Source organism: Zea mays, chromosome 9 (genome assembly GCF_902167145.1).
Source record: "Zea mays cultivar B73 chromosome 9, Zm-B73-REFERENCE-NAM-5.0, whole genome shotgun sequence".
In the NCBI taxonomy this organism is placed as follows: domain Eukaryota; kingdom Viridiplantae; phylum Streptophyta; class Magnoliopsida; order Poales; family Poaceae; genus Zea; species Zea mays.
In genome coordinates, this window is record NC_050104.1 from 131443636 (window position 1) to 131459281 (window position 15646).

At 54.0% G+C, this 15646-nt stretch overlaps 1 protein-coding gene across 1 annotated transcript; it reads right to left on the reverse strand.

Annotated features, from left to right (window-relative positions):
- Positions 1–501: 501 nt before the first annotated feature.
- Positions 502–2543, reverse strand: LOC103639089 (Pmr5/Cas1p GDSL/SGNH-like acyl-esterase family protein). Its single transcript, XM_008661884.3, has one exon. The coding sequence runs from the start codon at positions 2000–2002 to the stop codon at positions 929–931; it is 1074 nt and encodes a 357-aa protein (XP_008660106.1). The 5' UTR covers positions 2003–2543; the 3' UTR covers positions 502–928.
- Between the last annotated feature and the right edge of the window lie 13103 nt (positions 2544–15646).

Here is a 15646-nt window from a genome sequence, read left to right on the forward strand (position 1 = left end):
CCAAATTACCACAGTTCGCATGTAAGTCTGTAAGACTTATTTGATCTAGTGAAACCTAGTTCTTTCTCAGATGAAGCAACTTACTGACTAGTTATAAAGGTGCATCATGGAAACCAACGATTAATTGAGATCAGGGGCGTCTTATGAAGAGTATAGTGCACATTACTACGGCACTAACTAAAGTTACTTCTTGAACAGGAAGATATAGCGCACAGTGCTGGAGTACCAAACATTGTTAGAACCAGCGGTGGTCTAGCATGGTTGCTGTGCTGCACTCTTTGTCGGCGTTAAAAAACCCAGGCCTTCAGGCCCACGAGTCAATGAGAGCGGAGATGGTCTAGAACCAAACATTGTTAGAACCATCCGGACCTAAAATGCGCATCATAAATTTACTCGTCGATGTTTACTCGAAACACCAACACTCTTTATATTCAACTATGCATAATGCACTCAGCATGCAACATAGTGATAAGATTAGAGATTCCAAAAAAAACACAAATCTTAGATTTAGTGATGATGTGCATTTTATTATATTAAGAGGGAGTAGCACAATTACAGTCCAATAAGTTCTCGAAGTTACCATGGCAAGGACAAATTATGTTGCCAAAATTAAAAAAAATGACTATATTTCGTAGCATTTCACAATCTTCGTGTCAGAATCACCATCTTAGTTATTCCACCAAGAAGTATACAGTACAGCTAGTTCGGTTTGCCATTCAGCAAAGAACAGTGTGGTTCTAGGATATCCCTATTTTACAATCTAAAGGTTGAGCAATTCAAGGGTTGTGACTTGTGGCAAGCGACCAAAATGTTGAAGCAATCAAAGAACCTTCCCTAGTTCACAACAATCTCTGGTTACCTGTGTACCGTGACTGACCAAAAAGAACAAGGGGTTGGGGGCAAACCTGTTGAAGAACCCCCCACCCACTCAAATCCTTTGTTGGGACTCAATCACCAGTGCATTGAGCATGATATGCATGACAGCGTCATACACACCACCATCATAATGCATACCATCTGCTGTGCACTGCTGCCCGCACCCCTGGGTGAGCTTCCCCACATCAAGCAGCAGGAACGGGCCACCATCACGGCGCAAAACACCCCTCCGATCGACCTCACGATCATAGGCATGAAGCATGGTGCCGTTCATGTGTGCCCTCTTGGCGTCTGTGTTGAGCATGTGGTTCAAGAGGTGCGGCAAGCCAAGCCAGAACATATGTGGTGGCGGCACGGGAAGCTGCGAGCGGAGCGACTCTGCGGCGCCCGCGACGGACGCCAGTGCATCGCCGTAGCTCGCGGCGTCCGTGACGTGGAGCATGTGCCACAGCCCGGATCCGAGGACGAGCACGTCGGGGAGACGCGGCGCGAGGCGCAGATCCTCGCGGAGCAGACGCGTGAGGTTGCTCTCAAAGGGCGCCCAGACGAAGTCCACGGAAATGCCCCGCGCAGGGACGGCAGCGTGGTAGTCGCTGTGCCGGCGGAAGAGCTCCGGCTCGGCGGCCGCCGCCGCGGCCGGGTCGAGCAGGAGGCGGAGAAGCGCGAGGACGAGCAGTCGCGCCTGCGAATCCCCGGCCACCATCACCCACGAGCCGTTAAGCAGCAGCGACGCGTCATCGCGCGACAGCCGCGCGAACCCGCAGGCGGACGCCAGCGAGGGCGGCCACGACCACGCCCGTGCCTTTCCGCCTCCCGAGCCGTCGTCCGCGGCGCCGGCGGCGTCAGACCACGACACACGGTGCAGAAACGGGACGCAGGAAGACCCAGAGGAGGAGGACGCGGACGCGGACGCGGCGCCGGAGTGGGGGAGGAGGAAGGAGGAGGCGAGGTGGGGCAGGGAGGGGAGGTACGGGGATAGGTGGACCCCGACAGCAAGCGAGATGAAGAGCGCGCCGGAGAAGAAAAGCACTTTGTTGCGGCTGAGGTGCCAGCCGGCCAGCCCCATGGGGACGAAGAGCACGACGCACGCCGCGACCACACCCGCCTGCGCCGCGGCCGAAACCATCGGCCAGCCGGCTGAACCGAGCGGCCGCCTGCACTCCACCCGTGAGGGCACGCGCTCGAGCGGCGAAGGCGCCACCAGATCTGGGCGGGAGCGGGATCGCGGCCAACACGAGGTTAGGCAGTCGGCCGGGGGTGCGGCGTGGAGCGGAAGCGAACGAGATTAGAGGGACGCCACAGCCGCGTCGCGTGGTGGGTTGGTGGGTGGGGGTGGGGTGATGGTGGGGCTGGCCGGCCGGGGTTGGGGTTAGGGATGGAGATTGGCGAGCGTGGCGGTGGCGCAGCGGGTCGGCGGGATGGGAACAGCGCAACGGCAGAGCGGGTGGGGAGGGGACGGTGATGGCGCGACGGCGCTTGGGGACGTGGACGGCTGGACGCGCTGCGAATGCGATGCCCGATGCGTGCGATCGCCGGCGGCATGCGGGCCTCGGCCCGTGGTGGCTCTAGCAGTGCGATGCCGATGCGTGCGCTCGCCGGCGGACATGCGGATCTCGCTCCTATTCCATTCACTATCTCGCTCCCATTGGATAAAATAGTATTTTACATTACCATACGCCAATCTAACAAGATGCCTCAAAACAGTGAATAGTGACAAAAAAAATATTACATCATTTAAAATATCTAGGAAACCAAAATAAATTGAGCTCCAATAATTAATCACATATTTTAGAGGTAGTGTAAAATATGAGATTTGTATCGTAGATTACACAGTCTATATAGTGAAGTTTTAAATAGTGATAAAATAGGATAGTTGCTAGAGACGGCATTAGTATAGGTGTACATTTGGGTCGTGGGTCAGGCTTGATGGGCTGGCCCGAATCACGAAAAAAACACGGTCCAGCACGACACGGTGCGAAATACTTTAATGTCGGGTCAGCCTGACATGATGTATCGAGCTAGGCTTGGGCTGAGGTCGTGGTCTATGGGCAGACACAGACACGTATCGTTTAAGTCAAGCACAAAATAGTTTATATAGAAGCACAAAAAGGCTCATATATTCATTAAAACCGTAATTCATTCCACACTTCCATATACTTAAAGAACTTGAAGCTGGAGTTGATGCTAGTTAGGGTCTGTTTGGGAGTAAGTATTTTTTATAGTTTCTGGGCAACACCATGGATTTGGATAATACCATAGTATTTTATACCATGAGGTGTTTAGTTGCATTACTAAAAACTATACTTTCAAAACCATGGTATTCTAGATAACATTGTATTTTTAGAGTATTAGAAACTCCACTCCAACCCAAAGTTTCTATATCATGGTTAGCTTTTGCCTAATACTATGGTTTGCAATGTTGTATCCAAACAATGTTTTTTAAAACCATGGTGTTTTTGGAGTTGCAAAACTATAGTATTGTCATGACAATTTAAAAGTATAGTATTGCAAAACTATGGTTTTGAAAAATATTGTTGCCAAACATACCCTTAGATGTTTATTTTGCAGCTTTAAATTAGAGGATGCGATGTAATTTTACTTTTGTTATAAATATTAGACAATAAACTGAACTTATAAATTCTATGTAGAGCTAGTTGTACTCATTTTCTCTTCGGACACAAGGATTTTTTAATGAGGCGGCCATTGCGTGGCTTAAGTAACTTTATAGAAACATTAAGTTTTTTTTGATCAAATTTATTTGTCTTATCTTTTACTTATTTTTGTTATTAAATCTTGTTTAAATTTTGGACTCTTATGCAAATTTTGGGCTCTAATGTGAATTTCAGGCTTTTTATAATTTCGGATAATCCTAAATAAGCTCGGCGCGTTTAAGCAATTACGTGTCGGGTCATGGGCCGAGGGCTAAGCCAAAGGGCCAGGCCGACCCATAATAATTACGAGCCATACCGGCCAGAAATTCAAACGTGTTGGGCCTTTTCGTCTTGGGCCGGGTCGGGCCAGGTGACCCGAATGTACACCTATAGGCCTTAGGAAATAAATTATATTATTAGGAAAAAATATTGAGGATGTAGAAAACATGGATATGGCACTAATCTGGCATGTAGTATATCCGAGTCACTTCATGGTATGCCCTATAATTCTTTTTATAAAAATGTAAAATAGGATATTGTTGGAGCTATTTTTTATGAGTTGAACCCTAAATTTTAAGGTATGGCACTGATCTGAGGCGCTATTGGAGATGCTCTACGAGTCTTTCAACCTTTCAGAAATAGAACTCATAAAGCTTTTAAAAGCTCTCTTGTGGGTTTTGATGTTTGGATGACAACCCAATTAAAGGACTAACAAGTGTGCTAAGTGTTGAACAGGTGCTTTATGTAAAGCTAATATGGTTCAACACAAGTGAACAAGTGTGATGGTCCAAAGACCGAATTATTTATAGATAATGGACATCACAAGGATGGACATTGCTTAAGTGTGACTCGATGTGCATAACTCAGAGACAACCGATCAAGCCAAGGATGGAAGCAAGAAGAGCTTTGAGGTACCGAGTGCATGGGAGAAAGTCAAGGAGACCAGGAACCCAAGGCCAGGGGTGAAGAAGAAGACTTGCGAAATCAAGGTTGATCGAGTTAAGAAGAGTTATGGTGCATCAAGGAACACTACATAAGGACATGACTTATAACCAATGAGGTAACATCTACAATTATGTGGTGTAAGTCATAAGGCTCAAGACCAAGCTCAAAAAGTGAACAAGGTCACCAGAAGGAAAACCAATGTCAAAATCAGAACTGGAAGCAACCCAAAAGAGCTAAGTGCACCTTGACCTTTAGTTTGGATTGTTCCTATGTTTGGAGATATTCTATGTGACCTTTGCAGGATGTTGGAGCTCAGAAATGTTAATCTAGATCAAGTCAAGCTGACTTGATGATTTATGAGTCCAACATCAATCTCAAGCATGCCAAATGCTAAAGAAGTGAAAATCAAAGAGAAGGTATGTTTTTAGACTTAGTATATTGGTTTTTGTGTACTAATATATTTGTCTAAGTATTAGAAACATAGAAAAGAAGAAAAGAAAAGAGATGCAAAAGGCTTGGTTGTGTACAGCCAAGACTCAGCTCACTCTGGCGCACCGGATAGTGTCCGGTGCGCCAGGCTGAACTCCGGTGAACAGGCCACTCTCGGGAAAGTTTGGCGGCGTACGACTATAATTCACCGGACTGTCTGGTGGTGCACCAGACTGTTCGGTGAGCCAACAGTCGACTGCGCCAACGGTCAGCAGCGCGATCAGCGGGCGACGCGTGGCTTGGGCCAACAGATAGTTGACGCACCGGACCGTCCGGTGTGCACCGGACAGTGTCTGGTGAGCCAAGACGACCGTTGCTCCAACGGTCATCTGAGCCTGATTTGGAAGGAGATCACGCACCGGACATGCTACAGGACCTGTCCGGTGGTGCACCGGACTGTCCGGTGCGCCACCCGACAAAAAGAAAATATTGCCTTCCAAAATGAATTCCAACGGCTCCTAGGTTCCTTGGGTCTATAAAAGGGACTCCTTGGCGCCTCCAACATGTACACAAGTGCAGCCAACAAGTGTAGACATCACTCGGATCAATTCTCTCTCTCCCTCTCGTGTATATCTCTCTAGTTTGTGTAGAGGCAAAGCTATAAGCCTTGAGAGAGTGGAGAAGTGCTGCTAAGAGCTAGAGCAAGGTCTTGAGCATATCGTTACTCTGCCGGAGTGCTGTCAAGAAGATTGTAAGCAGCCGCGGCTTTGTTGTAACCCAACTCAACATAGTGAAATGCTCTATCTGTCATACTCTTTTCACTAAGACGTGCAATGGTGATTTGTTTATATGTCAAATATATCTCGATGACATAATATTTGGTTCTACTAATCAAAAGTCATGTAAGGAGTTAAGTACGGTGATGACATAGAAATTTGAGATGTCCATGATGGGAGAGTTGACTTACTTCCTCGGATTTCAAGTGAAGCAACTCAAGGAAGGGACATTTCTCTCTCAAACAAAGTACATCCAAGATATACTAAAGAAGTTTGGGATGTAGGACGTGAAGCCTGCTAAGACACCAATGGGAACTAACAGACATTTGAACCTCAACGTAGGGGCTAAGTATGTATATCAAAAGGCATACCGGTCTATGATAGGATCCTTGCTTTATCTTTGTGCAAGTAGACCGGACATTATGCTTTCTATTTGCAAATGTGCTAGATTTCAATCTGATCCCAAGGAATGTCACCATGTGGCTGTAAAGCGTATTCTTCGATATTTAATTCATACGCCTTACATTGGGCTCTAGTATCCTAAGGGTCTACCTTTGACTTGATTGGATATTCAGACTTCGACGGGTGCAAGGTAGATAGGAAGAGCACATCAGGGACTTGTCAGTTTCTAGGAAGGTCCTTGGTGTCTTAGAGTTCAAAGAAACAAACTTTCGTTGCCCTATCCACCGCCGAGGCCAAGTATGTTGTCGCAGGCTAGTGTTGCGAACTACTTTGGATGAGACAAACCCTTTGGTACTTTGGCTACAATCTGAGCAAAGTCCCACTCATATGTGATAATGAGAGTGCAACCCACTTGGAGGATAATCCCGTTGAACATAGCCGCACTAAGCACATAGACATCCGACATCACTTTCTGAGAGATCACCAGCAAAAGGGAGATATCAATGTTTGTCATATTAGCATCGATCACCAGCTAGCCGATATCTTTACCAAGCCTTTAGATGAGAAAGGTTTTGTAAGCTATGTAGTGAGCTAAATGTCTTAGATTCATAGAACTTGGATTGATCTATAGCATATATGTATTTTACGTTTTGATCCTATCATTTTAAGTATAAATGTATATATTGATGTTCAAGTTGTAAAACATCATCCCCGGACCTCACAAGTCCTTATGCAAATGTTTAGGGGGAGGAAATGCTACAACTTGACCCTTTGAGACTAATATGTTTGCTTAAGTGATCTTGGTGTAGTCTCAAAGGTGAATGGAAAGGGAAATGGTGAACTTGAACAACGAACAAGGCTTCCACTGCATAATGGTATCATGTTCAAGTTTTCCTTGGTGTTCATTGCTTTCTTGCTCTTACTTCGCGATTTTTGGTGAGGCAATGAGGTTTAAAGGCCACCAGTTTCTCCATTTTGGTGCTCAATGCCAAAAGGGGAGAAATTAAGGCCAAAGCAACTGGATCAACTACCACTTGTGAATCTCAAAAACTATTGTATTAGTACTTGTCTTTGATCAAAACTCTCTTATTGAAAAACTACTATCTTATGGGGGAGAAATCTTTATTATGGGAAAAAGGGGGAGTTTTGGTGTTTGGTCAAAACTAGTCTTGAGAAATGGTATGATTTGCTAAAACAAAGTGTTTTTGATTTAGAAGTAAGAAAATGTATTTGCTTTGCGAAAATAAACCAAGTGGTGGCAAAATGATCCAAATATGCTAAAGCCTATACTTATTCTATTGGTATTTGATTTGACTACAATTTTCAAAAGTTGGCTCATAATCGAGTATGTTAGTGCTTTTTAAGTTGCTTTTGATGTTGTCGGGGACCGTAAATAGGGGTACCCCCAAGGCTCCTAATCTCAGCTGGTAACCCCCATCAGCACAAAGCTGCAAAGGTCTGATGGGCGCAATTCTGGTTAAGGCTCCGCCCACTCGAGGGACTCGATCTCGCCTCGCCCGAGCCCAGCCTCGGGCAGGAACGGAAGACCAAGGCAGATTCACGCCTCGCCCGAGGGTCTCCTCAAGCAACGGGCGCACCTTCGACTCGCCTGAGGCCCAGCTCGGGTAGGCTTCACGGAGAAGCAACCTTAGCTAGATCGCCTCGCCCGCCAACCGGATCGCAGGAGCATTCAATGCAAGGATCGCCTGACACCTTATCCTGACGCGCGCTTTCTAGTCGATAAGGCCGAAGTGACTGCAGTCACTTCGCCCCTCCACTGACTGACCTGACAGGAAAACAGCGCCGCCTGCGCTGCTCCGACTGCTGTGCCACCCGCCAGGGTGAGGCTGACAGCAACCAAGTCCAGCCTCGGGAGCCATAGGAATCTCCGCCTCGCCCGACCCCAGGGGTCGGACTCGACCTCAACTCGGACGACGATCTTCGCCTCGCCCAACCCCCGGGCTCGGACTCGACCTCAACTCGGACGACGATCTCCGCCTCGCCTAACCCTCAGGCTCGGACTCGACCTCGCCTCGGACGACGATCTCCGCCTCGCCCGACCCCCAGGCTCGGACTCAGCCTCAACTCCGGAAGACGGTCTCCGCCTCGCCCGACCCCAGGGCTCGGACTCGACCTCGACTCCGGAAGAAGGTCTCTGCCTCGCCCGACCCCAGGGCTCGGACTCGACCTCGACCTCGGAGGAGTCACCACCTCGCTCGGGCCGACCACGCCACAAGGGGAGGCCATCATTACCCTACCCCTAGCTAGCCCAGGCTACGGGGAACAAGACCGGCGTCCCATCCGGCTCGCCCCGGTAAAACAAGTAATGATGGCACCCCGCGTGCTCCATGACAACGGTGGTTCTCAGCCCCCTACGGAAGCAAGGATACGTCAGCAAGGATCCGACAGCCCCGACAGCTGTGCTTCTACAGGGCTCAAGCACTCCTCCGACGGCCACGACGCCACATGAACAGGGCTCCAACACCTCTCCGACAGCCACATCGGCACGTACATAGGGCTCTAGCTCCTCTCTGCTAGACACGTTAGCACACTGCTACACCCTCCGTTGTACACCTAGACCCTCTCCTTACGTCTATAAAAGGAAGGTCCAGGGCTCTCATACGAAAAGGTGGCCACGTGGGAGAACGGGCAGCCTCACGCCCCCTATCTCTCTCTCTCCCTCGCGAACGCTTGTAACCCCCTACTGCAAGCGCATCCGCCCTGGGCGCAGGACAACACGAGGCCGCGGGTTCCCCCTTTACTGTTTTCCCCCCTTGTGTCTCCGTCTCGCGCCGACCCATCTGGGCTGGGGCACGCAGCGACAGTTTACTCGTCGGTCCAGGGACCCCCGGGGTCGAAACGCCGACAGTTGGCGCGCCAGGTAGGGGCCTGCTGTGTGTTGACGAACAGCTTCCCGTCAAGCTCTAGATGGGGAGTCTCCAGCAACCTCTTCAACCCGGGATGAAGCTCCGTTTCGAGAGTCTCGAGTTCATGTCCCTCGACGGCAGCTACGACATGATACTCCTTCCTCCGCCGCGCGACAACGACAACGGCGGTCGTCAGCCCGCCCGCCGGCGGCGGAATCGACGACGTCTTCCCCACGTGGCGGAAGAGCAACATCCGGGTCTGTCCCGTCACCTTCCCCGCCGACGGAGGAGGAGACGGGGTAGGCATGGCCAAGTAGGAGGCGACACCTCGTCGGCTGTCGAGCGAGTCAACGACACCGGCGCCCCAACGGGGGATACGTCGGGCGTTGACCTCGCGCTTGAGACGAAGACGAGCGTCGTTTCCCCGCAACACGCCAACCCTAAGCATACGACGGGCGACGCCAGTGCGCTCGCGAAGGACTTGCTGGGTGTCAGCCTTGTACCTGAGATAACGGTGCAGTCCGTCCCCGACGCGACTCCGTCACCGTCCGTCGATCAAGAGGTACTGTCCGTTTCCCATCCAGTGCCTTTTAGATTCAGCTTCGACCCACCAAGCGACCCCGCTTCGGTGGACGCTTTCATAAAGGCATATCCAAACCTCCCGGGGTACCATATGTGGTCAACCTAGGACAGATTGACGGCCGTCTCGACCTACGGGCCCCCGGGTTCCGAGGAAGACGATGAGCCCGACTCTGGTTGGGATTTCTCCGGGCTCGATAACTCTAGTGCCATGCGGGACTTCATGACCGCATGTGACTACTGCCTCTCCGATTGCTCCGATGATAGCCACAGCCTCGGCGACGAGGACTGTGGCCCAAGTCACGAATGTTTCCACGTCGATCTAGAGGGTCTCGACGAAGGCAACCACCTTGGTATGCCGGAGGACGGTGATCCCTCTAGGCCTACGCCTCGCGTTGACATCCTTCGGGAGCTAGCTGTGGTCCTAGTCCCTGCGGGGGTCAGGACACACAGCTCGAGCAAATCCGCGAGATGCAGGCCAGGCTCGACGAGGAAGCAGGACAACTTGTGCAGCTCCGGCAGAACATCGGCCAGGAGCGGGCAGGCTGAGCACCGGCCGGAGAAGTATGTCATCTGGCCCAGGATGTCCAGCGCCGCATCGCCGACGATGCCAGGGCAAGGCCGCCCCCGGCTTCCAGTGGGGTCGGCCAGAACCTGGCTGCAGCAGCAATACTGCTCCGAGCGATGCCAGAACCATCCACCACCGAGGGGCGGCGTATCCAGGGAGAACTAAAAAATCTCCTGGAGGATGCCACGGTCCGACGGGCCGAAAGCTCTGCCTCCCGAAGCAGGAATGCCCCCCGGAGCATCGCACCGCGACTTCCTGATTAATGCGGGAGGCCTCAGTCCACACCGGGCACACGCGGGACACAGCGCCTGCGGCCCCGGGCCACCTCGGCAATGAGCACCATCGCCGTGACCGTGGAGCCCACCTCGACGAGAGGGTGCGCCGAGGCTATCACCCCAGGCGTGGGGGACGCTACGACAGCGGGGAGGATCAGAGCCCTTCGCCCGAACCACCCGGTCTGCAAGCTTTCAGTCGGGCCATACGACGGGCGCCGTTCCCGACCCGGTTCCGGGCCCCGACTACCATCACCAAGTACTCGGGGGAGACGAGGCCTGAACTGTGGCTCGCGGACTACCGGCTGGCGTGCCAGCTGGGTGGAACGGACGATGACAACCTCATCATCCGCAACCTCCCCCTGTTCCTCTCCGACGCCGCCCGAGCCTAGCTAGAGCATCTGCCTCCTGTGCAGATCTCCAACTGGGACGACCTGGTCAAAGCCTTCGCCGGCAACTTCCAGGGCACATACGTGCGCCCTGGGAACTCCTGGGATCTCCGAAGCTGCCGCCAGCAGCCGGGAGAATCCCTACGGGACTACATCCGGCAATTTTCGAAGCAGTGCACCGAGCTGCCCAACATCACCGACTCCGATGTCATCGGCGCATTCCTCGCCGACACCACTTGCCGCGACCTGGTGAGCAAGCTGGGTCGCAAGACTCCCACCAGGGCGAGCGAGCTGATGGACATCGCCACCAAGTTCGCCTCTGGCCAAGAGGCGGTCGAGGCCATCTTCCGGAAGGACAAGCAGCCTCAGGGGCGCTAGCCGGATGACGCCCCCGAAGCGTTCGCTCAGCGCGGCACGAGGAAGAAGGGCAAGAAGAAGTCGCAAGCGAAACGCGACGCCGCCGATGCAGACCTTGTCGCCGCCGCTGAGCACAAGAACCCTCGGAAACCTCCCGGAGGCGCCAACTTGTTCGACAAGATGCTCAAGGAGTCGTGCCCCTATCATCAGGGTCCCGTCAAGCACACCCTTGAGGAGTGCGTCATGCTTCGGCGCTACTTCCACAAGGCCGGGCCACCGGCAGAAGGTGGCAGGGCCCCCGACAATGACAAGAGCGAAGCTCACAAGGCAGAGGAGTTCCCCGAGGTCCATGACTGCTTCATGATCTATGGTGGGCAAGTGGCGAACGCCTCGGCTCGGCACCGCAATCAAGAGCGCCGGGAGGTCTGCTTGGTAAAGGTGGCGGCGCCAGTCTATCTAGACTGGTCCGACAAGCCCATCACCTTCTGCCCGGGGAAGTACCCGCTCGTTGTTGATCCCGTCATTGGCAACGTCAGGCTTACCAAGGTCCTCATGGACGGAGGCAGCAGCCTCAACATCATCTACACCGACACCCTCGGGCTCTTGCAGATCGATCTGTCCTCGATCCGGGCCGGCGCAGCGCCCTTTCATGGGATCATTCTCGGGAAGCACGTCCAGCCCCTTGGACAACTCGATCTACCCGTCTGCTTCGGGACTCCCTCCAACTTCCGAAAGGAAACTCTCACGTTCGAGGTGGTCGGGTTCCGAGGAACCTACCACGCAGTGCTGGGGAGGCCATGTTACGCCAAGTTCATGGACGTCCCCAACTACACCTACCTCAAGCTCAAGATACCGGGCCCCAACAGGGTCATCACCGTCGGCCCCACGTACCGACACGCGTACGAATGCGACGTGGAGTGCGTGGAGTACGCGGAGGCCCTCGCCGAATCCGAGGCCCTCATCGCCGACATGGGAAACCTCTCCAAGAAGGTGCCAGATGCGAAGCGCCACGCCGGCAACTTCGAACCAGCAGAGGCGGTTAAGTCCGTCCCTCTCAACCCCAGCAACGACGCCTCCAAGTAGATCCAGATCGGCTCCGAGCTCGACCCCAAATAGGAAGCAGTGCTCGTCGACTTTCTCCGCGCGAACACCGAGGTTTTTGCGTGGAGTCCCTCAGACATGCCTGGCATACCGAGGGAAGTCGCCGAGCACTCACTGGATATCCGAGCTGGAGCCCGACCCATGAAGCAGCCTCTGCGTGAGAGACGAGAAGAAGGGCATGCACTGCCCGTCCAGAGGCCAGTTTACTTCATCAGTGAGGTACTGTCTGAGACCAAGATCCGCTATCCGCAAATTCAGAAGCTGCTGTACGCGGTGATTCTGACACGGCGAAAGTTGCGACACTACTTCGAGTCTCATCCGGTGACTGTGGTGTCATCCTTCCCCCTAGGGGAGATCATCCAGTGCCGAGAGGTCTCGGGTAGGGTTGCAAAGTGGGCGGTGGAGATTATGGGCGAGACAATCTCATTCGCCCCTTGGAAGGCCATCAAGTCCCAAGTCTTGGCGGACTTTGTGGCTGAATGGGTCGACACCCAGCTTCCAGCAGCTCTGATCCAACCGGAACTCTGGACCATGTTTTTCGACGGGTCTGTCGGCGTTTCGAGACCGGGGGGTCCCTGGGCCGACGAGTGAGTGTCGCCGCGTGCCCCAGCCCAGATGGGTCGAGCGCGAGGGCGAGCGCGAAGGGGGAAGAGCGAGGCGGCCGGAGACCGGCGTGAGAGAGGTGGGAATCCCGCGGCCTTCATGTTCGTCCCGCGCCCAGGTCAGGTGCGCTTGCAGCAGGGGGTTACAAGCGTCCACGCGGGAGAGGGAAGCGAGCGGCTCTCAAGCGAGCGCCTGTCTCATCCTCGTCCCGCGCGGCCAACCCTCTCTAAGAGGGCCCTGGTCCTTCCTTTTATAGGCGTAAGGAGAGGATCCAGTTGTACAATGGGGGGTGTAGCAGAGTGCTACGTGTCTAGCGGAGGAGAGCTAGCGCCCTAAGTACATGCCGTTGTGGCTAGGCCTGGGCAAAAAGAACCGGAACCGAGGAACCAAACCGAACTAACCGAGAACCGGAACCGAACTAACCGAACCGAAGGAACCGTTATGAAATTCGGTTCTGGTTTTTTGAGAACCGAAATAAATGAGATATTTTCGGTTCTGCACTCCAAAGAACCGAAAAAACCGAAAGAACCGAAAAACCCGTAAGTACCAGATTCAATTTGTTACATGTGTTTGTAAATTCGGATGTTGTGTTTATCGACTTATGTTGAACCTCTAATCATCCATGTATTACCTATGAAATTTTAAGCATTGTGCATATGTGGTTGTTTGTGGGGAGATGTTGCTAAAATTTAGTGCAAAAGTTGCTGTTATTTAGAATTTTAGAGTGGATCTTACAATTCGGTTAGAACCGAAGAACCGAACCGAAGAACCGAGAACCGAACTAGTCGGTTCTAGTTCCTTTATTTTGCTATTTCGGTTCTAGTTTTTGAAGAACCGAATTTCTACAAGAACCGAGGAACCGAACCGAACCGAACCGAAGAACCGAATGCCCACTCCTAGTTGTGGCAGCCGAAGAGATTTTGGCACCCAGCTGGTGTGATGTCGTGGCCGTCGGAGGAGCGATGGAGCCTGGCGGAGGGATAGCTGTCGAAGCGGTTGGGTCCTTGCTGACGTCCTCTTGCTTCCGTAAGGGGGCTGAGAGCCGCCGTCGTCATAGAGTATGTGAGGCGCCATCATTGCCTATCTGGCGGAGCTAGCCTGATGGGACGCCGGTCTTGTTCCCTGCAGCCCGAGTCAGCTCGGGGTAGGGTGATGATGGCGCCTCCTGTTGAGGTGGCTGGCCTGCGCCCTAGGTTTTGCGATGTGGAGGCTCCTCCGAAGCCGAGGTCGAGTCTGTCTTTCGTGGCCGAGGCCGAGTCCGAGCCCCTGGGTCGGGCGAGGCGGAGGTCGCCGGCTGAGGCCAGGGCGGAGTCCGAGCCCTGGGGTTGGGCGAAGCGGAGTTCGTCGTCTTCTGGGGCTGAGCTCGAGTCCGTGCCCTGGGTCGGGCGGAGCAGAGTTCGTCGTCTTCTGGGGCTGAGCCCGAGTCCGAGCCCTGGGTCGGGCGGAGCGGAGTTCGCCGTCTTCCGGGACTTAGCCCGAGTCCGAGCCCTGGGTCGGGCGGAGCGGAGTTTGCCGTCTTCCGGGACCTAGCCCGAGTTCGAGCCCTGGGTCGGGCGGAGCGAAGTTCGCCGTCTTCCGGGACCTAGCCCGAGTCCGAGCCCTGGGTCGGGCGGAGCGGAGTTCGTCATCTTCCGGGACTTAGCCCGAGTCCGAGCCCTGGGTCGGGCGGAGCGGAGTTTCCTATGGTGCCTTCGGCAGGGCCTGACTGCCTGTCAGTCCCACTGTGTCAAGTGGCACTGCAGTCGGTGTGGCGCAGGCGGCGCTGTCCTTCTGTCAGGCCGGTCAGTGGAGCGGCGAAGTGACGGCGGTCACTTCGGCTCTGTCGGGGGGCGCGCGTCAGGATAATGGTGTCAGGCCACCTTTGCATTAAATGCTCCTGCGATTTGGCCGGTCGGTGCGGCGATTTAGTCAGGGTTGCTTCTTAGCGAAGGCAGGGCCTCGGGCGAGCCGGAAATATGTTCGCCGTCGGAGGGGGGCCTCGGGCGAGACGGAAATCCTCCGGGTCGGCTGCCCTTGTCCGAGGCGAGGCGTGATCGAGTCGCTCGAATGGACCGATCCCTGACTTAATCGCACCCATCAGGCCTTAGCAGCTTTATGCTGATGGGGGTTACCAGCTGAGAATTAGGAGTCTTGAGGGTACCCCTAATTATGGTCCCCGACAGTAGCCCCCGAGCCTCGAAGGGAGTGTTAGCACTCGCTTGGAGGCTTTCGTCGCACTTTTTTGCAAGGGGACCAGCCTTTCTTGGTGGCATTTTGTTCCGGTGGGTGCGCGCGAGCGCACCCACCGGGTGTAGCCCCCGAGGCCTCGGAGGAGTGGTTTCACTCCTTTGAGGTCTTAATGCCTTGCGTAATGCTTCGGCTGGTCTGGTTGTTCCCTCATGCGAGCTGGCCGTAGCCCGGGTGTACGGTCGGGGCCCAAGTTCTCGTGCTGGTATGTTGACGCTGTCAACAGTTCGGCCGGAGCCGGGTTTGCGAGAGCAGCCCCCGAGCCTCTGCACAGGGCGAGAGGGCGATCAGGGACAGACTCGACTTTTTTACATACGCCCCTGCGTCGCCTTTCCGCAAGGAGGAGGGGGGAAAGCGCCATGTTGCCCTCGATGGGCGCCGAACATGGTGTCTCCGGTGAGCTGCAAGCGGGTAATCCGAGTGGACGTCCGTGCCCCGTTCGTTAGGGGTCGGCTAGGGGCCTAGAGGCACGCCCAAAAGTACCTGCGGGTGATCTGCCGGACCCGGTCCCCTGGCGATGGGGTCCGAGGGCTCGATGCCTCCCTCTGATAGGATTCCGTTACAAGATCGCTCCCGCTGGTCTCGGAAATGTCCTAGGGTACCTC